At 46.2% G+C, this 23,093-nt stretch overlaps 1 protein-coding gene across 2 annotated transcripts in view; it reads right to left on the bottom strand.

The window, feature by feature from the left end:
- lsp1a (lymphocyte specific protein 1 a) overlaps positions 1 to 23,093 on the bottom strand; it is a 108,078-nt gene that overhangs the window by 62,654 nt on the left and 22,331 nt on the right. For both annotated transcript variants that reach the window (XM_078415413.1, XM_078415411.1), the window contains exons 2-4: positions 18,726 to 18,890; positions 14,912 to 15,344; positions 13,174 to 13,313 (exon numbers count right to left, since the gene is read on the bottom strand). In XM_078415413.1, coding sequence (XP_078271539.1) covers positions 13,174 to 13,313; positions 14,912 to 15,344; positions 18,726 to 18,890 — 738 coding nt within the window. The remainder of the gene's footprint in view (positions 1 to 13,173; positions 13,314 to 14,911; positions 15,345 to 18,725; positions 18,891 to 23,093) is intronic.

Genomic DNA, 23,093 nt, shown 5'->3' with positions numbered 1-23,093 from the left:
CTGGTAACAGCTGGGAAGAAACTGTCCCAGAATCTCAAGAGACTCAGGTTCGATCCTGACTACGGGTGCCGTCTGTACGAAGTTTGTACGTTCTACCCGTGACCTGCGTGGGTTTTCTCCGAGATCTTCGGTTTCCTCCCACACTCCAAAGATGTACAGGTTCGTAGGTTAATTGGCTGGGCAAATGTTTTTTTTAAAATTGTCCCTAGTGGGTGTAGGATAGTGTTAATGTGCGGGGATCGCTGGGCGGTGCGGACCCGGTGGGCCGAAGGGCCTGTTTCTGCACTGTATCTCTAAATCTAAATCTAAATCTAAATCTAAATCTGGACTAACACTAAATGTTAATTCCCCACAATCAGATTTCAGATTAATCAACAACTAAGCTGATCAATGCCATTTATTGGGGACAGAATTGGGCTTTAATTGCACTCCATGTGCTTTACGCCAACATAGGAAACGCAGTTTGTTTTTGTGTGTTTCTGCCTCCACAAGCCAATGGAGAGAGGTTCCAGTGTGCATTATCGACAGGATACATAACACAACAGGCCACATATCTTTCAACACCTTTTCCGGGCTCCATGAACCTCTCCTGTCAAGATGGACGGGAAGGAAGATCAAATGAGCCGCATCACTTCAAGTCCCCCCCAGCGACTCACACACTATCCCGATCTTGTTGGCCACCAGCCTTTTGTTCAACGTCAAGGTCAAAATCCCAGAGTCCCCTTCCAACACTGTGGCCCAGTGGCACAGCGGTAGTGCTGCAGCCTCATATCGCCAGAGACCCGGGTTCGATCCTGACCTCGGGAGCCATCTATGTGGAATTTGTACGTTCTCCCTGGTGACAGTGTGGGTTTTCTCTGGGTGCTCTGGTTCCCTCCCACATCCTAAAGACGTGCGGGTTTGTAGGGAAATGGACACAAAATGCTGGAGTAACTCAGCGGCTCGGGGAACACCTCTGGAGAAAAGGAATAGGTGACATTTTTGGGTCGGAACCATTCTTCAGACTGAAATATGAACGGTGAATATGAAACAGTGTTCGGGTGCTTGCTGGTTGGTGCTGACTCGGTTGGCTGAAAGACCTGTTTCAACTCAGTATCTCTAAACTAAACTAAGCTATACAAATTTCTTTCAACAGTACAGAGACCCAGGTTGAATCCCGATGATGAGTTCTGACTGTGCAGAGTTTGCACGTTCTCCCTGTGACTGCGTGGGTTTTCTCTGGGTGCTCTGGTTTCCTCCCATACCCCAAAGACGGGCGGGTTTGTAGGTTAATTGTCTTCTGTAAACTGCCCCCGGTGTGCAGAACTGGGATAACATGGAACTGTTGTACAGATCGTTGGGGAAATGTGGAAGGGCTCACCCTCACAAAGTGGGCAGCTATTTGCAATTTCACATTAAACCGGCAGCTCCTTCATGGGCGTGTAAACCCGAAAGCCTGTGGTCTCCTCAGGAGATCAGCAATGACACAGCCGGGCAGAGCTGGAGGAGGGAAGGCACGGCAATAAACTTTGCAGAGTCACATTGCACTGCACACACTGGCATCCTTCAGAGCACAGAACATAGAACAGTACAGCACAGGAACAGGCCCTTCAGCCCATAATGTCCATGCCCAACATGATGTCGCCGTCAAATCTTATACATTTTTTACATTTACATTTACAATAGGTGCAGGAGGAGGCCATTCGGCCCTTCGAGCCAGCACCGCCATTCAATGTGATCATGGCTGATCATTCTCAATCAGTACCCCATTCCTGCCTTCTCCCCACACCCCCTGACTCCACTATCCTTAAGAGCTCTATCCAGCTCTCTCTTGAATGCATTCAGAGAATTGGCCTCCACTGCCTTCTGAGGCAGAGAATTCCACAGATTCACAACTCTCTGACTGAAAAAGTTTTTCCTCATCTCAGTTTTAAATGGCCTACTCCTTATTCTTAAACTGTGGCCCCTGGTTCTGGACTCCCCCAACATTGGGATCATGTTTCCTGCCTCTAACGTGTCCAACCCCTTAATTATCTGCCTGCACTTCATAATCCAGGAGTTTGAGAACCTCGTAACCTGGTGCTGAGACAACAACTTCTCCCTCAATGTCAGCAAGACAAAGGAGATTGTAATCGAGTTCAGTTCACACACCCTGGTATACAATGATGGCACCGAAGTAGGGATGGTTGAAAACTTCAAGTTCCTAGGAAAAAAATATCATCAGAAATTTGTCCTGGACCAGCCAGCCACATTGATGGCCAAGAAAGCACACCAACGCCTCCACTTGCTCAGAGACTTATGAAGTTCAGCATGTCCCCAACAACCCTCACCAGCTTCTGCAGATGTGCCGTAGAAAGCATTTTATTGCATTGCATCACAGCGTGGTTTGGGAACAGCTCCGTCCAAGGCCACGTGAAATTGCAGAGAGTTGTGGATGCAGCCCAGACTATCATGCAAACCAACCTCCATTCCACTGACTCCATCTACACTTCATGCTGCCTCGGCAAGGCCACCAGCATAATCACACCCCAGTCATTCCCTCTTCTGCCGTCTCCCATCAGGAAATAGACACAGACATTTGAAAATGCATAACTCCTAGATTCAGGGACAGTTTCTTCCCGGCTGTTATCAGGCAACTGAACTGGACGAGAGAGCAGGCCTGACCTCCCATCTACCTCACTGGAGACCTACAAACTATCTTTAATCGGATTTTATTGGACTATATCTTGCACTAAATGCTTTACCCTGTGTCCTGTATCTACACATTGTGGGCGGCTTGATTGTAACCATGTATAGTCTTTCCGTTGACTGGATAGCATGCAACAAAAAGCTTTTCACTGTACCTCAGTACAGTAGACTGTACTAAACTAAACTTAGTGCACTGTACTGAACTAAATTCCCTCCATTCCCTGCATATTGATCTGCCTCTTAAATGCCACTAATGTACCTGCTTCCACCAGCACATTCCAGGCACCCACCACCCACTGTGTAAAAAAAACTCGCCCCTTACATCTGCTTTACACTTTGCCCCTTTCACCTTAAAACTGTACCCTCTGGAATTTGAATTTGGGAAAACTCTCGACCCTATGTACACGTCTAAGAATTACTGCTACAAGGTGGTCTGAATCACTCAGCCAGCATAACTCTGGATCAGACACGGAGATTCTGGAGTTCCCGGCAAAGGTGGAGAGGATTGTGTTACCTGAGAGACGAGTGTCGGGATGAATGTTCCTGAACCTCAGCCATCAGAGAAGCCAAGTTAGCTTTTGCTTCAATGCAACACCAGAAAATAGAGAAGGACTTGTACAGGAAGGAAACTGAGCGATGTGACCACAGTACATGCAAGTCATGCTGTTAACTCTTCACGCAACAGGAAGCTGAGGTACACGCAGAGAGCATTAGTGAGGTTGTTTGAGCTTGAGTTGGTTTATTGACACGTGTACCATTGTAAGGGTCTTCAAAGGTTAAGAGGCTCAACGACCACTCTCAACCCCGCGATGTACCATGGTGTTCCTCTCTTCCTAACTTTTGAATCCTCAAGATATTGCTGTCAGCATCATTAGAAACAGCACAGACTATATTTCTAACATTGTGCAAGAAGAGATCAGTGGGTCAGGCAGCAACTGTGCAGGGAATGGTCAGACCACATTCTGGGTTCCTCAGTAAAAATTTTGCATGAAATTTAGCTCTGGAGTTATCTTCATTTGCAACAGGACTGTCACCAACCCATTTCCAGCAACTGTACGTTCTCCCTGTGACCACATGGGTTTTCTCTGGGTGATCTGGTTTCCTCCCACACTCTCAAGACATACAGGTTTGTAGGTTAATTGGCTTGACTAAAAAAAAAAGAAAATTGTCCCTGGTGTACTCGTATATGGGGTGCTCGCTGGTCAGCACGGACTTGATGGGCCAAAGGGCCTGTTTCCACGATGCATCTCTAAAGTCTTAAGTCAAAAGTCAATGCAGTGAAAAATATTTACCAAAGGAGCAAATTACTCTTGGAATTTTTCCAAGTGAATTGCTGGTTCTAAAAGTTTTTTTTAAAGTTTAACACTACGTCTTTGAAAAACTGAAATTCAGGATATTAGCAAAGGAAAACAGGTAACGTATTCTTCTATTCAAATTCCAAACACGAGGCTGCCTCTCGTGCACCAAGAATCCGACTATTAATATCTCAAGAAGGATTTTGTGACTCGATTTTTTTGTCCATATTTTTCCTTTTCTCAGGAACGTCAGAGGTTGAGGAGAGAGACCTGATAGAAGAATATAAAATTACGAGCGGCTTAGATAGGGTGGACCTTCTTCCCCCAGGGTGGAAATGTCAAATGGTAAAGGGCAGAGCTCGAAGGTGAGAAGGACAAAGTTTAAAGGAGATGTGCCGGGCATGTTTTTGTTTACACAGTGGGTGCCTGGAACACTCTGCCAGGGGTAGTGGTGGAGGCAGATATGATAGTGGTGGTTACGTCTCTTCGGTAGGCACTTGGATATGCAGGGAATGGAGGGATATGGATTATGTGAAGGTAAATATGGTAGGTAGAGAGAGGTTGAGCAGGCTAGAACTCTATTGCTTGGAGCACAGAAGGATGAGACCATTGCATGGGATTTCTCTGGGTGCTCCAGTTTTCTCCCACATTGCAAAGACGTGCGGGTTTGTAGATTAATTGAAAAAGGGGAATCCAGAATATAGGTCTCAACATTGCAGCACACCAGTTCCATAGACAAAGTCCAATGTCCGCAATTGGGTAGAGGTCAATCGGACCGAAAAAGAACGTAATTGAGTAGAAACAAGGAACTCCACAAGCTGCTTTAGCAAGGAAAGACACAAAAATGCTGGATTAATCACTAGAGGATATGGATAGGCAACGTTTCAGGTCGAGATCCTTCTTCAGACCCGAAATGTCACCTATCCATGTCCTCCAGAGATACTGCTGAGTTACTCCAGCACTTGCGTACCAAACAAGATTCCAGCATCTGCAGTTCCTTGTGCCTACATTTTGCTGATTCCCAACTACTTACCAACAATGATTTATTTTTAGTTTAGTTTAGAAATACAGCGTGGGATCGCCCTTCGGCCCACCGAGTCCATGCCGACCAGCGATCCCCTGCACATTAACACTACTCTACACAACAAGGACAATTTTACATTTATAGCAGGCCAATTAACCTACAAACCTGTAAGCCTTTGGAGTGTGGGAGGAAACCGAAGATCTCGGAGAAAACCCACGTGGTCACGGGAAGAACGTACAAACTCCGTACAGACAGCACCCGTGGTCAGGATTGAACCTGGGTCTCTGGCGCTGTAAGGCAGAACCTCTACCACTGTACTGCCCTAATGATGACCAAGACACTAAATACTGGAGTGACTCAGCAGGTCAGGCAGCATCTCTGGAGAACATGGATAGATGATGTTTTGGGTCGGGACCCTTCTTCAGACTTGTCGGGGAGGGAATTGTTTGTGAATGGAGGGATATGGATCATGTGCAGGCAGAAGAGATTAGTTTATCTTGGCATCATGTTCGGTACATACATCGTGGTATGATTGGCTTGTTCCTGTGCTGTGCCTTTTCTATGTTTCTACAGTACAAACAAGGAACTGTAGATGCTGGTTTGTACCAAAGATATGTTTCCATGTTCTAAATATGGAGATTGTTGGGGTAACTCGTAAATCTTCTCCGCACGCTTTCTATCTTGAGGCCATCTTTCCTATGACATGGTGCCCGAAACTGAACACGATACCCTAAATGCGGCCTCACCAATGCCTTGCACAACTGCAACGTGAGCTCGCTGTTGTTCGTTAGTTATTGAGGGTCAAACTGGCATTCACAGGACCCAGGACCATGCTGTAACAGTAACGTTCAGGGTGACCATGACTCACGTCCGGTAACCACACACCAGTGAAATGTGGCTCGCGCATTAATCCACTGACTCATATCTTCCCCCTTCAAACAAACAGCTCGTCCATTAATAACCAATGTTCTAGACAAAATGCTCACCCACTTTCCACCATGGCAATGTCTTTACTTTAGATTTCACTTTCGAGATACAGCATGGAGGCAGGCTCTTCAATCCACTGCCCGCATCGTCCAGCGATCACCACGTACACTCGCACTATCCTACGCACATTTACAATGTTTCACCAAAGCCAATCAATCTATGGACCTGTACGCTTTTTGGAGTGCTTTTTGGAAGCCAGAGCACCTGAGGAAAACCCACATGGTCATAGGGAGAACGTACAAATCCGTACAGACAGCAACCGTAGTCTGGATCAAACCTGGGTCTCTGGCATTGTGAGGCAGCAACTCTACCGCTGCACCACAGTGCCATTTGAATACTATAAACGTGCTGCTTGTGGAGTGTAAGGGATGAAAGCCTCTAGACTTTGCTCATCATGGTCTCATTAGACCCTTGGGATGAACGTTATTAAGCAAGGAGTAGGAGAAAAGGGCCTGTCCCACTTTAGGCGATTTTAAGGCGACTGCCGGCGACTGTCAAAGTCGTAGCAGATCGCCAAACTTTTCTTCTACCCGACGACAATGACCACGACAATACCGAGTCAGGTCGAGATTACAGCGTCTTCGGAAACATAGTGAAATTCCCACGCTGTCAATGCTTCTCCGGCGTCCTAATTTTCGCTGAAATCACTGTCAAGTCAGTAAGTACTTGAGAGTTTTGAACTATAACATCTTGTATGGGTTACTTAAAAACCAAGCATCACTGTAACAAGGCATAAACTGGATTGACTTCCAGTTTACTAATAGCAGTATTAAAAAAATAATTTAAAAAGTGGTTAAGTGGATTTTTGTGAAAAGTGTGTGGGCATTCTTTGAAAATGTACGGGTGATGCATATCTGGTTTCTGGGTTGCATATCTGGGTTGGGAGCCCACTTTAAATGTAATGGCTGATGGCCATAAACATCACGAAATTCCCACGCTTAGCTGACCGTCAAACTGTCGCCTCCAATCTACCTGTCAAATGTCCTGACGGTAAATAAATTGGTTAAACACAAGCATTTTATGGTATAGTGAAATGACTTTACTTATTTTAATATTCCGTGCTTCTAAATGCATCTAAGTGAACCTAGCAAACCTGGGGACAGCATGCGACAGCGCCCACAATAAGCAACGATACCTGGCGACAAGCCAGCTGTCGCCGAGAAATTTCATTCCGGACGATTTCTCAGCGACGCGCTGAGATCCACTACGATTCTTGGAAGACTCCTCACGATCGTGCCCGCGACACCCCGGCGAACTGTCGGCGACAGCCTAGTTGCCGGCAGTCGCCTTAAAATCGCCTAAAGTGGGACAGGCCCTAAATGCTCCAAAGTCAAAGCTCAGTTGGTGAGTCACTGTGGCAGATGTTTTGTGAAGAGCGTGGGTGAATATTTTTGGAAGACCTTGATGTCATGCTTCCTTTGAGTATCACAGCTAACTCCTCTGCAATGTCACCACACCTCCTCACCCGAGAGTAATTGGAAGTAGAAGGGCATAACCAGCGATCAATCTGAAGAAATGTCCCAACCCATCACCTATCCATGTTCTACAGGGATGCTGCCCGACCTGTTGAGTTACTCAGGCACTTTGTGTCTTTTTACTTTATACACCACCGTCTGCAATGTTCCTTGTTTCTGCATTTATACTTTCAGCTGGGGTGCTGTATTCTGAAATGGCCCCACACCGACGCAAAGACTCCGATGAGTTATGCTTAAGTACATTCATAATGTTGTACTTAGATGATTCAAACTCACTGGAGCATAGCCAGGTCCTAGTGCATTACATCATGCTTATAAACACAGTGCAATGCATCAGCATGTCACTTGCTGGACCACCCATGCACCAAGCATGCGTATTAGGCAACATTAAGGTGACTCTTAACAGTCAAAAGTCACAAAAAGGTTTAGGTTTAACATTGGCACGTGTACGGATGGACAATGAAAAGCTTTGTTTTGCATGCGAGCGGCACAGTGACGCAGCGGTAGAGTTGGTGCCTTAAGGGCCTGTCCCAATTAAGCGATTTTTAAGGCGACTACCGGCGACTGTCAAAGATCGTAGCAGTCACCAAAATTTTCTTTTACCCTACGACAATGACCACAACAATGCCGAGTCAGGTCGATACAAGTTACTTTCTTTGTGAAACTAGCACCTGGCTAAGAGATTACACCGTCTTTGGAAACGTCGCGAAATTCCCACGCTTACCTGACCGTCAAACTGTCGCCTCCAATCTACCTGTCAAATGTCCTGACGGTAAATAAATTGGTTAAACAAAACTATCTTCTGGTATCTTCAAATTCCTTTTCTTAATTTAATATTACGTGCTTCTAAATGCATCTGCGACAACCTAGCAAACCTGGGGACAGCATGCGACAGCGCCCGCAATAAGCTACGATACCTGGCGACAAGCCAGCTGTCGCCGAGAAATTTCTATCTGGAAAATGTTTCCGCGACGCGCTGAGATCCGCCACGATTCATTGAAGACTCCTCACGATCATGCCCGCCCGCGACACCCCGGCGAACGTTCGGCGACAGCCTAGTCGCCGGCAGTCGCCTTAAAATTGCCTAAGTGGGACTGGCCCTATACAGCGCTGGTTCGATCCTAACTACGGGTGCTGTCTGCACGGAGTTTGTACGTTCTCCCCGTGACCGCGTGGGTTTTCTTCGGGTGCTCCGGTTTCCTCTCACGCTCCAAAGATTTACAGATTTGTAGGTTAATTAGCTTCAGTAAAAATTGTAAATTGTCGCTAGTGTGTAGGATAGTGCTAGTGCAAAGTCTATTCAATCAGATTGATATATACCATACATAAATACAATCAAGTCAACTCAAGTGCAAGTGCTTGTAGAGCAAAGGGGAAGATACAGAGTGCAGAATATAGATCTCAGCATTGTAGCGCATCAGTTCCATAGACAAAGTCCAATATCTGTAACGCGTTATAGGTGGATTGTGCAGTACCCTAGCTTATGGAAGAACCGTTCAGAAGGCTCATAGAAATATAGAAAATAGGTGCAGGAGTAGGCCATTCGGCCCTTCGAGCCAGCATCGCCATTCAATATGACATGGCTGATCGTCCAAAATCAGTACCCCGTTCCTGCTTTCTCCCCATATCCCTTGATTCAGTTAGCCCTAAGAGCTGTATCTAACTCTCTTTCTTGAATATATCCAGTGAATTGGTCTCCACTGCCGTCTGTGGCAGAGAATTCCACAGATTCACAACTCTCTTGGTGATAATGTTGGGGAAGGAGCTGTTCCTGAATCTGGTGGTATGCGCTTTTGATTTTCTGTTTCTTCTGAGGGATGGGAGCAGGGAGACGGAGAAATGATCAATAGTTAATGGTGGTTCAATAGTTTTTCATTATCACGTGTATATGCGTAGAGTGAAATTCTTTTTTTACATGCAGCTCAGTAAAGTGTTGCCATACCGAATCACAATCCCTGATAGTACTACGTGTATAGCAATAGTCCACTGAGACTGCATGCAAGCGCCGTGAGGTTTTGGCGCCATTTCCAATGTCCCGTTCCGTCCACGCGCTCAATCCAGGCGAGCCCCAGGCTGCTGCAGGATGTCCAGCCGTCGCCGCCATCCGGATTGTCCGGAAAACCGTCGTCCCACCCCTCGCCCGGCCACCTTCAGCCTTTGTGTCCCGGGGGCGCCTCCCACAGCTGACCTTGAGGACGTGGAAGGTACGATGCCAGATAGCACTTGGTGCCAGACGCGTGCTGTCTCAGGTGAGCCAGTCTGGTGGCTGGAATCAACAGCATCTACCACCCACCTCAGATCGTTGGCCAACATGGCCATCTGTAGGTCAGAATGTGGCACACCGTCGCTCCATATTCAGGCCAGGGTTGTCAACCAGGGCCTGGAGGATGGCCAACATATTGTTTGTAGTGGCTGGAGAGAGATGTCATTGCACTTGCGGCTCCTGGCAGGATCTCCATGTTTAACAGCAGTAAGTGACTGATGTGAAATGCATCCTATTGCAGTACAACAATGTATCCATTAGCAAGGTTGAGTGTACTGAATTCTTGAAATGCCAATGTATCAGAACCTGTCCATCAGCTGAAGGTCGGTGTATCGCAATGGGCCCAGAAGCAAACTATCATTGTTCTATTAACTGAACGTCAATGTACCACACTGTAACCGTTGCAAGGGAAGTGATGTGTTGTAATGCGAAGAATCCAGAGAAGGGACTGGCCTTCTGGCCCTTCGAGTCCGCTTTGACATCCATCAACTGGGTGGCACGGTGGCGCAGCGGTAGAGTTGCTGACTTACAGCGCCAGAGACCCGGGTTCGTTTCTGACTACGGGTGCTGCCTGTACGGAGTTTGTACGTTCTCCTTGTGAACACGTGGGTTTTATCTGGGTGCTCGGGTTTCCTCCCACACTCCAAAGACGGGTGGGTTTGTAGGTAAAGGTTAATTGGCTGCTGTAAATTGCCCCGAGTGTGTAGGATAAAACTAGTGTCTGTGTGATTGTTGGTCAGCACGGACCCGGTGGACCGAATGGACCATATCAATAAACTAAACTAAACTGGTCATGTGCAGGCAGATTAGTGTTGGCCTTGGCATCATGTTCGGCACAGACATTGTGGGCTGAAGGCCTGTTCCTGTGCTGCAATGTCCTATGTTCTGATAGGTATAATTCCTTCCCAAAGCCATTTCCTCCAAATCTATTCTACCCATCCCCACCAACTATTGATTCAACACCCCAACCACCCAGCCCGCACCCGTCTCCCCTCACCAACAACCCACATTCCATAGCAGCTTTTCCTTGACCTGATCCCTCCTCCATTCATCAAATAGTCTGGATAACCCAATCTGTAGCCAGCCTCTCAACATGCAGCATGACCCAATCCAACTCCCCCAGCAGACGATGCAAGAGAGAGACTCAAGAGTGGCCCATCTTGCGGTCCTCGACATCTTGCTGCTCATGCACGGCTGCATTTCCCAAGGAGAAGACCTCCAACAAAATGTCCCACTGACTGCCGTGTGAACCAACTTCGTAATGTGTCTTCAGTGGCGCCGACCAATTGTGAGTGCAATTAAACAGATTTAAAGGAAAATAGCCGGATTCAAAGGGTCTGAAGAAGGATTCCGACCCAAAGCGTCAACTATTATTTTTCTCCAGAGATGCTGCCTGACCTGCTGAGTTACACCAGCACTTTGGTGTCTATTTCCAAAGGGAGTCAGCTCGAGTTACAGCTGTTCACTTTTACCCAAAGTTTATCTTAGCATCATGTTCAGCACATGCATTGTGGGGTCGAAGGGCCTGTTCTTGTGCTGTATGACCTATGATCTTGTTTCCTGTTCCTTTGAGATTCTTGTGCTATTTTTGCCCTATTAACAACCCTGGGCAGCCCAGTGGTGGAGCTGATAGAGCCGCTGCCTCACAGCGCCAGTGACCCACGTTCGATCCTGACCTCGGGTGCTGTCTGCTTAATGGAGTTTTCACGTTCTCCCTGTGACCACGTGGGTTTCGTCCGGGTGCTCCAATTTCCTCCGACATCCCAAGGACGTGTGAGTTTGCAGGTTAACTGGCCTCTGTAAATTGACCCTAATGTGTAGGGAGTGGCTAAGAAAGTGGGATAACATAGAACTAGTGTGAATGAATGATCGATGGTCGGCCTAGACTTGGTGGGCCAAAGGGCCTGTTTCCATGCTGTATCTCTAAAGTAAACTAAACTGTACAGATTTTCTGTTCTAACACTACTTGAAGCCTGAGGATTTATACTTTTCTTGCAGTGTGGATAAATGCAGCTGTAAAATTTCTATTTGGAAATTGCATAACATTCAAAGAGATACTGGTTATTCTCGGAGAACGTGGTTTCAATTACTATATAATAATTTCCAGAAGATGGTATTTATGGTATCTGTGCCTCAAACAATAGCAGAACAAACTGACTTGAAAGCAATTGTGTTTTTATTGATCAAGAAAAGCCAGATTCAAATGTTGTTATAAAGCGGAGTTGGAATGGTGGTGGAGGGGGGAGGGGTGGGGTGATTAAAGAAGCATAATGGTATTTCCCTGACCAAAATCCCCCATATGGGATGTAGAATTTCACTCTCAATTTAACATTCACTAGGATGTTGCCAGGACTCTAGGGCCCTGAGCTATACGACTTTAGTTGTTGGAGCGCAGGAGGATAAGGGGTGTAATTATACAGGTGTACACAATCACAAGGGGAATAGACAATAGACAATAGACAATAGGTGCAGGAGGAGGCCATTCGGCCCTTCGAGCCAGCACCGCCATTCAATGTGATCATGGCTGATCATTCTCAGTACCCCGTTCCTGCCTTCTCCCCATACCCCCTGACTCCGCTATCCTTAAGAGCTCTATCTAGATAATGTGAATGCATAGAGTCTTTATCCCAGAGTAGAGGAATCAAGAACTCAAGGTATATGAGATCATGAGTGGGAGAGATAGGGTAAGTGCATGATCTTTTACCTATGGTAGGGGAATCAAGAACCAGAGGGCAGAGTTTTAAGGTGAAAGGGATAAGATGTTTAATAGGAACCGGGAGAGAAACTTTTTCACACAGAGGGTGGTGGGTATATGGAACCAGCTGCCATAGGAGATAGTGAGGCAGGAACAATAATAACATTTAAAAGACACTTGGATATTAACATGGATAGGAAGGGTTTAAATAACGTGGATAGGAAAGGATATGGATGAAACACAGGCAGGTGAGATTAGTGCAAATGGGGCGTCTTGGTCAGCATGGCCAAGTTGGGCCGATGGGCCTGTTCCTGTGCTGTATGACTCTATAACATGCTGCACTGCATCCACAGTGGTTGCCTCCCAATGTTCTTGAGTATATTGTGTACCACTCTATGATATCCCGTCTTCTTCCCCTCCATTATCAGGCTTCTGCAGTCCTTCCATAAGCTGGGGCACCGTCCCGATTCACTTCTACCCCATTGTGGACATTGGACTTTGTCTCTGGAACTGATGCGCTACAATGCTGAGAACTATATTCTGCACTCTGCATCTTCCCCTTTGCTCTACCTTTTACACTGGAGTTTGACTTGATTGTATTTATGTATGGTATTATCTGATCTGATTGGATAGGGTGCAATACAAAGACTTTCATTGTACCTCACTGCACGTGATAATAACAAACCTAAACCTAATACCCACATACTTAGTTGCAACGAATTGGAGATATGTCTCTACTTTTCCTGCGTTGATATCCAGAACATTACCTCTGTACTGTCTTGGTCGTTCTGTAACTATGACACGCTGCCATTTTATTCTGCACACTGTCATTTTCCTCCTCATAATGAAGATCACCAGTCCAAGACCTGGGTGCGATGGACAGTTTCATCTCATTTCCTTTTGGTCTCTGAAGAACAGACAATTAAACATGAAGTCCATGAATTAATTCATTCATTAATCAATCTGATTAATTTTTAAATTCACAAATGTTAAGCTTGCCTTCGTAGGTCAGGGCATTGAGTAGAAGAGTCAGGAAGTCATGAAACAGCTCTGTAGGAAGGAACTGCAGATGCCGGTTTAAACCGAAGATAGACACAAAATGCTGGAGTAACTCAGCGGAACAGGCAGCATCTCTGGAGAGAAGGAAGGGATGACCCTTCTTCAGTCTTCAGACTTCTTAACCCGAAACATCACCCTTTCCTTCTCTCCAGGGATGCTGCCTGTCCCACTGAGTTTCTCCAGCATTTTATGTCTATCTATAGGACTTTGGTCAGGCTGCATTTGGAGTATTGCTTGCAGTTCTGGTTGCCCCATTACAGGAAGGGTGTGGAGGCTTTGGAGGGGGTGCAGAGGAGGTTTACCACAATAACGGCTGGATCAAGGGGGTATTAGCTCTAAGGAGAGGTTGGATGGACTTGGGTTACTTTCTCTGCAGTGCCGGATGTTGAGGGGAGACTTGATTGCTGTATCTAAAATTTTGAGATAGAGTAGACAGTTGGAGGATGGAAATAGCAATGACTTTAAGGTCATAGCTTTAACGTGAGAGGAGGAAAGTTGAAAGGAGATGAGCAGGACAAGTTTTTAATTTACACAGAGGATGGTGGGTGGGTGTAACGTGCTGGTGGTGTATGACCTATGATGGTGGTGGTGGAGGTAGACACGATTGTGGCATTTTAGCGGCTTTTGGATAGGCACATGGATTTGCAGGGAATGGAGGAGTATGGATCACGTGCAGGCAGATGAGATTAATTTATCTTGACATCATGTTCAGCCCGGACAGGCATTGTGAGCGGAAGGGCCTGCCCCTGTGTTCAGTGTTCTAGGTTAGCATAGGTGTGGAACTCTTCTGGTTATTCCCACACACCACACACCTTTGGATCAGACACTGGGTAAAGCTCTCTTTATTTAAATAAACTAGAGTTCAGTGCCACCCACAGAGCTGCACTTTGTCCATCTGGCTGAATCAGACCATTGCTTGTGGTAAGATCGATCAAGTTCAACAATGAATGGCAAATCATTGCCAGGTGATTAGCTAATGGGAACTTGTTTACAAGTTCGAGTTTGGGCGGCACAGTGGCACAGTGGTAGTAGAGTTGCTGCTTTACAGCGCCAGAGACCCGTAAAGGGGTCGATCCTGACTCCGGCTGTCTGTGAGTTTGTAGGTTCTCAGGTTCGCATGAACTTTCTCCGGGTGCTCCAGTTCCCTCCCACATTCCAACGATATGCAGACTTGTACAGATTGGCTCTGGTGTGTCGGATAGTGCTAGTGTACGGGGATCGCTGGTTGGCGTGGACTCGGTGGGCCGAAGGCCTGTTTCCGTGCTGTATCTCTAAACTAAAGCAAAGTCAAAGAGTCATATGACACGGAAACAGGCCCTTCAGCCCAACATGTCCATGCTGAACAAGATGCCCCATCTAATCTAGTCCAATTAGCCAGCATGGGCAAGTTGGGCTGAAGGGCCTGTTTCCATGCTGTATGACTGTAGCTCGATTGTTTTTCCTTACCTTTTTTACCTCCACCTTCCATCTCTCTTTGTCCATTTTCTCCTGGTCCAATCTCTCCCCCTCTTCTCTCAGATACTTCAATCGTTGTCTGTCTTCCATCTGAGCTCTCTCCACCTCCTCCTTCTCCCTTAGCTTCCGCTCACACTGGCGGCTCTCCTCCCCCTGCTCTTGTTTCCTATGGAGCATCCTGCTCTCCTCCTCCATCTGCCATGCCTTCAGCTTGCCCATCCCTGCCTCCTCTCGGTCCTCTTGCTCCCTCCTCTCCCTCACGGTGAAGCTGAGCCCCACAGTGGAGTCGGTGACGTGACCCTCCTCCGACAATCCCTGCTCCTCCCTCCGTTTCTGCCGACGCTCTTCTCTTCTCTGAGTCCAGTCACTGAAGCCTTCGTCCTCATCCAGGGCAGAATTGGTCGACTTGCAGTTCAAGTCATATCTGTGATCAACCAAGAAGAAAAAAAAACCAATTAATGAATAAACTCTTATTTATTAAATCAGAACACAAAGTGCTGGAGTAACTCAGCGGGTCAGCCAACATCTCTGAAGGACGTGGAAAAGCGAGGTTTCAGGTTGGGATCCTTCTTCAGACCTGAAATGTCATCGACCCATGTCCTCCAGAGATGCTGCCTGACCAGCTGCGTTACGCCAGCACTTTGTGTACCAATCAAGATTCCAACATCTGCAGTTCCTTGTGTCTATATTTTACTGCTTCCTAACAACTTGCCAACTTGATTATGAGCTAGGTGCTGGTCAGGCAGCATCTCTGGAGGAAAGTGCTGGAGTAGCTCATTGGGGTTAGGCAGCATTCCTGGGAAATTATGGATAGGTGATATTTCGGGTCGGGTCCCTTCTTCAGACTTCAGACTGGAAAACATGTATAGGTGACGTTTTGGGTTGGTCTTCGGTCTTTTTCAGATTGAAGAATGGTCCTGAGCCAAAATGTCACCAAAATTCCAAGTTCTCCAAGGATGCTGCCTGACCAGCTGAGTTACTCCAGCATTTTGTGTCTTTCCTTGGTAAACCAGCATCTGCAGTTCCTTGTGTTTACTTAATGCTGACTTAGTTATTGCTCTCTGTTTGCTGAATTTCATCCACACTAATGCATTCCTCTAATCCCCTGAGCCAGTGTTTTATGTAACAAACCTTTACGTGGTGCCTTAAGTTGTTGCTTAATCTTGCAAGGCATCCACAGACAGACGCACATTTGACAAGACAATACAGCAGTAACATCTCATTGTTCACAACAGTCAAAATCAGTATTTTGCTGGAAATAGCCCATGAGCGAGGGGGACTGTTCGATTGACCTCTACCCCATTGTAAACATTGCACTTTGTCTCTGGAACTGATGCGCTACAATGTGGTAAACTATATTCTGCACACTGTATCTTCCCAATTGCTCTACCTATTGTACTTGAGTTTGACTTGGTTGTATTGATGCATGGCATCATCTGATCTGTGTGGATAGCATGCAAATCACTGTACCTCGATACGCGTGACAATATTAAACCGAATCCTAAATCTTTTCCTCCTGAATTTGTGGTGCCGCTATCACACTGCAACTAAAGGAAGTTTTTCTCCAAAGAATTCAAGTTGCACCAACTGCCGTCTCTGAAGGTCAACCAATAGACTAAAGCCATGCTGAACGACCACGGAGAACTAACATTGAATTTCTATGGCACTTCTCAAGAACATTTGTAACGGTGTGTAAAAAAAATACTCATCCTGCTTTTAATTAGGTTGTCGATTTCTTGCCAACAAAATGCTTGGCTCAGAAAGAAAGTTAACATTAACAGTGCGGTTTCCTCTTTTGTATAGTGTAATGTCTTTCTTCAACTGCCTGTACAGTAATACGAGTCCATTCACTGCAGCCACTGTGTTCTTTGTAAAGCAGATTCATTGAAACAAGATGTACTGCTAATTCCTTGCATAATCTTTAATCGCAGATTGGGAAGCTGCCACGATATTTTATGGGGCATCAACGTTTTGCACACTGAGATCACACATCAGGTCTCAGTCAAACCCAACCATCCCGAGAGCATTGTACATTCAAAGGGCTTTGTGAAAACTCGCATTCTCTTCTGGCATTCTGTACCTTTCAGTAAATGCAATTATACCGTGGGTCGTACAGTGATGACGCTTTCCAGGAATTATCACAACATTTTGTCTGTAGAGTAGCTCGTGTTTTTTCAAATGCAAAGCTCCAATGGAAGCCGGGAGCTCTCCGGCATCACTATTCTCTGCACCTTCCATCCAGGAAAGCTGGCTACAATCTCTGCTTCACAAAGATGTGTTCCTCGATACACTCCGGATTAATACACTCAACACACTCACAATTAATACACCCAATACACTCACAAATATTACTCAATACACTACCAATTACTAGACTCACCTCACTCACGATTAATGCTCAATCAACTCATGATTAATACTCAACCCACTCACGATTAACACTCAATCCACTCATGATTAATACTCTATACACTCATGATTAATACTCTATCCACACATGATTAATACTCAACCCACTCACGATTAACACTCAATCCACTCATGATTAATACTCTATACACTCATGATTAATACTCTATCCACTCATGATTAATACTATCCACTCATGATTAATACTTTATCCAATCATGATTAATACTCTATCCACTCATGGTTAATACTTAATACACACGCGATTAATACTCTATGCACTCACAATTAGTACATTCAATACACTCCCAATTAATACACTTGGTACATTCCCAATTAATATACCCAATATTCTCAGGATTAATACACCCAATAAATTCCCGATGAATGCACTTAATACACTCACGGTTGTGCAGCCAACGCCTGCTCTATGACTGTTCTGGGCCTGCACTCACTGGAATTCAGAAGGATTGGGGGGGGGGGAGGGAATCTCAGTGAAACCTACCCAATAATGAAAGGCCTGAATAGAGTGGATGTGGAGAGAATGGTTCCAGTGGTGGGAGAGTCTAGGACCAGAGGGCACAGCCCCAGAATAAAAGGACGTGCCTTTAGAATGGTGATGAGGAGCAATTCCTTTAGCAAGAGGGTGGTGAATCTGTAGAATTTATTGCCACAGGTGGATTGAACTAGAAAACAGGTGGAACATAAGATTCCAAAATTGCTTCCAGGTAACATCTGGTTAAAAATGACATTCTAGTGATTTTCCTTCTCCTTTCCATTCTATCCTCTGGCTTAAACAGCAAAGAAGTCAGCAAAACATTCTGTGTCACAATCATGTTGTTTAGAATGCCTGCTAAATATTTGTAAGTCACATTTGTTGTGTAAATGGAACAGTAACTCCAACATAGTGACTGATTGGTGTACAAGCTGAGGTTTGTCAGCCCACCTGGGTCCACGCCGACCATCGATCACCTGCTCACACTAGATCTATGTTATCCCACTTTATCATCCACTCCTTACACACCTGGGACAATTTACAGCGGACAGTTAAGCTACAGACCGCACATCTTTGGGATGTGGGAGGAAACCGGAGGAAAACCGTGCGGTCATGGGGAGATCGTGCACACTCCGGACAGACAGAACCCTGAGGTCATTTGGTCCAAACCCGAAACAATGCACATATTGAAAATTGACACAAAATGCTGGTGCAACTTAGTCTGAAGAAGGGCCCTGTCCAAAACGTGGCCTATCACTGTTCTCCAGAGATGCTGCCTGACCCGCTGAGTTACCCCGTCCCATTGTATCTTCCATTGGTGTCATAGTGTCTATCAGTGTGTTAACTAGATCTCAGAGTTGCCAGATAGCTATTATAAACCATGCATGGTAATGGACCTACTGGTTTTCCGTGCTCATTCGGTGGCTTTCAAACGCAGGCATGGATGGGGTGCTGCCGGCGTCGGACCCATTCCCGTCATCGTCATAGCGACGCGCTTCACGCGCCCGTCTCCGGCGCTCCCGGGCTATCTCCTCCTCATCTTCTACGCTCCGCTGTGCAGTCAACCTGATGGAAAAGAGCAACACAACATTAGACCAGCGGTCGGCATCTAATTTAGTTAGCGGATAATTAATGATATCTTAATAGCATTTCAATATTTAGGTCTAAATAAATATCTAAGATCTAAGATATTTATCTTAGATAAACAAGATATATATATATATGTGTGTGTGTGTGTGTGTGTGTGTGTGTGTGTGTGTGTGTGTGTGTGTGTGTGTGTGTGTGTGTGTGTGTGTGTGTGTGTGTGCGCGTGCGTATATGTGTGTGTGCGTGTGTGTATATGTGCGTGTGTTATATGCATAGACACACATATATATAGGTGTCTGTGTATATATGTGTATGTTTGTGTGTAAAAATGGAGGCAGAGAACATAGAACAGTAGAGCACAAGAACAGGCCCACAATGCAGAGAATGGTGGGTATACGGAACAAGTTGCCAGAGGAGGTTGTTAGTTTAGTTTTTTTTTAGATTTAGAGATACAGCTCGGAAACAGGCCCTTCGGCCCACCGGGTCTGCGCAGCCCAGCGATCCCCGCACATTAACACTATCCTACACCCTAGGGACAATTTTTACATTTGCCCAGCCAATTAACCTACATACCTGTACGTCTTTTGGAGTGTGGGAGGAAACCGAAGATCTCGGAGAAAACCCACGCAGGTCACGGGGAGAACGTACAAACTCCGTACAGACGGCGCCCGTAGTCAGGATCGAACCTGAGTCTCCGGCGCTGCATTCGCTGTAACTTGAGTCTCCGGCGCTGCGCCACAGAAATACAGCATGGAAACAGGCCCTTCGGCCCACCGAATCCACGTCGACCAAAGATCACCCATTCGCACTAGTTCTATCCTACACACTGGGGACAATTTACAGAAGCCAATTAACCTACAAACCCGCATGTCTTTGGGATGTGGGAGGAAACTGTACCACTGCGTGGTCGCAGGGAGAACATGAAAGTTCCGTACAGACCGCACCCTAAGTCAGGATCAAACCTGGGACTTTGGTGCTACGCCACTGAGGCAGGTACCATAACAACATTTAAAAGACACTTGGATAGTTACATGGATCTTTGGGATGATTAATACTCTATACACTCATGATTAATACTATCCACTCATGATTAATACTCAACCCACTCACGAAAGGTTTAGAGGGATCGGGGCCAAATGCAGGTAAATGGGACCAGCTCAGATGGGGATCATGGTAGGCATGGACCAGTTGGGCCAAAGGGCCTGTTTCTGTGCAGCATAACTCTATGACTCTGCGTCATCTATATACTAAAACTCTCGTTTGTTATCTTGTTTGTGACTGAACTTCAGCCATAAACGGTACACGATAGCGCGACAATTTTAGGCCCACCTTACTCACCATTGTCACTTTAGTGATAATGCAAGTAGTTTTATTGAAATCGGTATTATATATTTAAAGTTATTCACATTTTTAAGTTTAAAAGGAGCGGAGGGGGAGGGAGGGAGGGGGGAAGGGGGGAGTGGGGGAGAAGGGAGAGGGGGGGTTGAGGAGAGAGGGGGGGGGGAGGGGGGTTGCTGCACCAATGCAGGAGAGGTTTGGGCCCAACGGGTCCACTGGTCTAGTATGTCAATAGACTTCTTATCAGAACGTAACCATGATGAAAGCACAAAGTGCTGTAGAAACTCAACAGGTCAGGCACCATCTGAGGGGCAACCGACACACGACTTTTCGGGTTGCGACTGAAGAAGGGGCCGAGCTGAAACGTCATCTTTCCATTCCCTCCACAGGTGCTGCCTGACCCGCTGTGTTCCTCCAGCACTTTGTGTTTTGCTCAAGATTCTGGCATCTGCAGTTCCTCGGTCTCCCTGGCACCATGATGAAGGTGGGATACAATTGTTTTGCAGCTCGTGAATATCTTTGCTTAGAAACAGGTGAAATGAACCTTTCACAAGGGGCTCCACACATTCCTACAAAACTGGCAAAGAATCAGGGAAACCACACAGAAACACTGTGTACCTCTTCTCATACTTGATTGGCCATTCATCTGCCAAGCTTTCAACACAGGTTGAAAGGGGTGGATGGTAGAACATACAGTCTCCTTCAGTGCAAGATTAATTTCAGAAAGAGATCACTTTCAAAATGGCTTCATCAGATGCACTCTGAGGAAATTGGCTCCACTTCATTTCACTGAAATAAGCCAGCCAAGCCCAACAGTTTAGATTACTAACAGACATGTGTATTTGGGAAAATAATTCTCTGAATTCACTTAAGCACTACAAACAATGTGTATCTTTGGGACATCAAGGATTGACTTAATCTAATCAAGACCATCCGAGACGAGACTCCACAAGTGCCATCAACATACAATTGTGTGTAAATACTTGTCTGTATCTTGGGTCCGGCAGGGTGGCGCAGTGATAGAGTTGCTGCCTCATAGCGCCAGAGACCCAGGTTCGATCCCGACTATGAGTGCTGTCCGCACAGTCAATAGTCAATAGTCGTTTATTTGTCACATACACATAAATGTGTAGTGAAATGAAACATTACCCGCAGTTGAAACACTAAGACCAATAAGAATAATCAATAAAAATGCAATAACACATACAATCATACACTAACACCAAACAAAAGAAACATCCATCACAGTGAGTCTCCTCCAGTCCCTTCTCACTGTGATGGAAGGCCACAATGTCTTTTCTCTTCCCCTGCCGTCTTCTCCCGAGGTCAGGCTGTTGAAGTTGCCACGTCGGGGCGGTCGTGGCTCCCGACATTGGAGCGCCGCGCCGGACGGTGAAAGGTCCACGGCCTATTCCAGGCCGCGCCGGACGGTGAAAGGTCCGCGTCGGGCCGACCCAAGCCCCGCGATTTGTGGCGGGCGAAGACGCGTCCACGCGGCCCGCGCCGGAGCCTCCGGAGACGAGTCGCAGCCGCTCCCGCAGCATCCGCAGGCATGCAGACTACAGAGTTCGTACATTCTCCCTGTGGCTGCATGGAGTTTCCTCTCACACTCTCAAGACAGTCCATTTCTGCTGACTGGACAGCACGCAAGAAAAGCGCTTTTCACTGCACTTCGGCGCACGTGATTACACTGAACTAATGATCAAATGCGATGGTGCCGGAGCGTGGCGGCTGTCCGCGCGCTGGAGCCAGAAGAGGATCTGCTACCATCCACGTCAAGCATCCTACTCTTTAAAATCTTTATTTACCATTTATCCTGTATCTTGCGGATGGCTTGATTGTGTTCATATATAGTCTTGCTGTATCTTTGACTGGATATCATCCTAACAAAAATGTCTCACTGCACCATGTACACGTGCCATAAAAAAACGAAACTAGTTTTAATAGGAACCTGAGGGGCAACTTTTTTTTTTACACAAAGGGTTATGGGTGCATGAAACGAGCTGCAGTTGAGGCAGGGACTATCACGACGTTTAAGAAACATTTGGACAGGTACATGGATAGGATAGATTTAGAGGGGTATGGGCCAAACACAGGCAGGTGGGACTAGTGTCGATGAAGTATGATGGTCGGCGTGGGCAAGTTGGGCCGAAGGGCCTGCTTCCATTCTGTATGACTCTATGACTCGAAACTAGTGAAGATGATGGATATTTAAAGGAAAGCTGGATTTTCCTGCAGAGGAAGTAGAGGGCTGCAAGATACATTAACGTGTTAACACTTGAAATGTTGGCCTCTCTGTTGTTACTTTGAGACAGGAGCCTCGCGGTGAACAAATCCTGAACAAACAGCAGCTGAACGGGTTTCACATTTCACATCACTTCTGTCCATATGTATCTCCTTATCTCACACTTTCTATCTTTTCATCTCTGGCCTTTGTCCAACCTCCTTGCCCCTCACCTGTATCCACCTATCACTTATCACTGAACCACCCGAACACCAACTAGAGAGCTGTCCTGAACTACTATCTACCTCACTGGAGACCTTCGGACTATCTTTAATTGGACTTTACTGGACTTTATCTTGCACTAAACTTTATTCCCTTTATCCTGTATCTGTATACTATTGAATGGCTCAATTGTAATCATGTATAGTCTTTCCGCTGACTGGTTAGCACGCAACAAAAAGCTTTTCACTATATGTTTAGATTTTTTTTTAGATTTAGATTTAGAGATACAGCGCGGAAAGAGGCCCTTCGGCCCACCGAGTCCACGCCGCCCAGCGACCCCTGCACATTAACACTCTACTACACCCACTAGGGACAATTTTTACATTTACTCAGTCAAT

Source organism: Rhinoraja longicauda, chromosome 18 (genome assembly GCF_053455715.1).
Source record: "Rhinoraja longicauda isolate Sanriku21f chromosome 18, sRhiLon1.1, whole genome shotgun sequence".
Classification (NCBI taxonomy): domain Eukaryota; kingdom Metazoa; phylum Chordata; class Chondrichthyes; order Rajiformes; family Arhynchobatidae; genus Rhinoraja; species Rhinoraja longicauda.
This window is presented reverse-complemented; position numbering and strand designations above follow the sequence as displayed.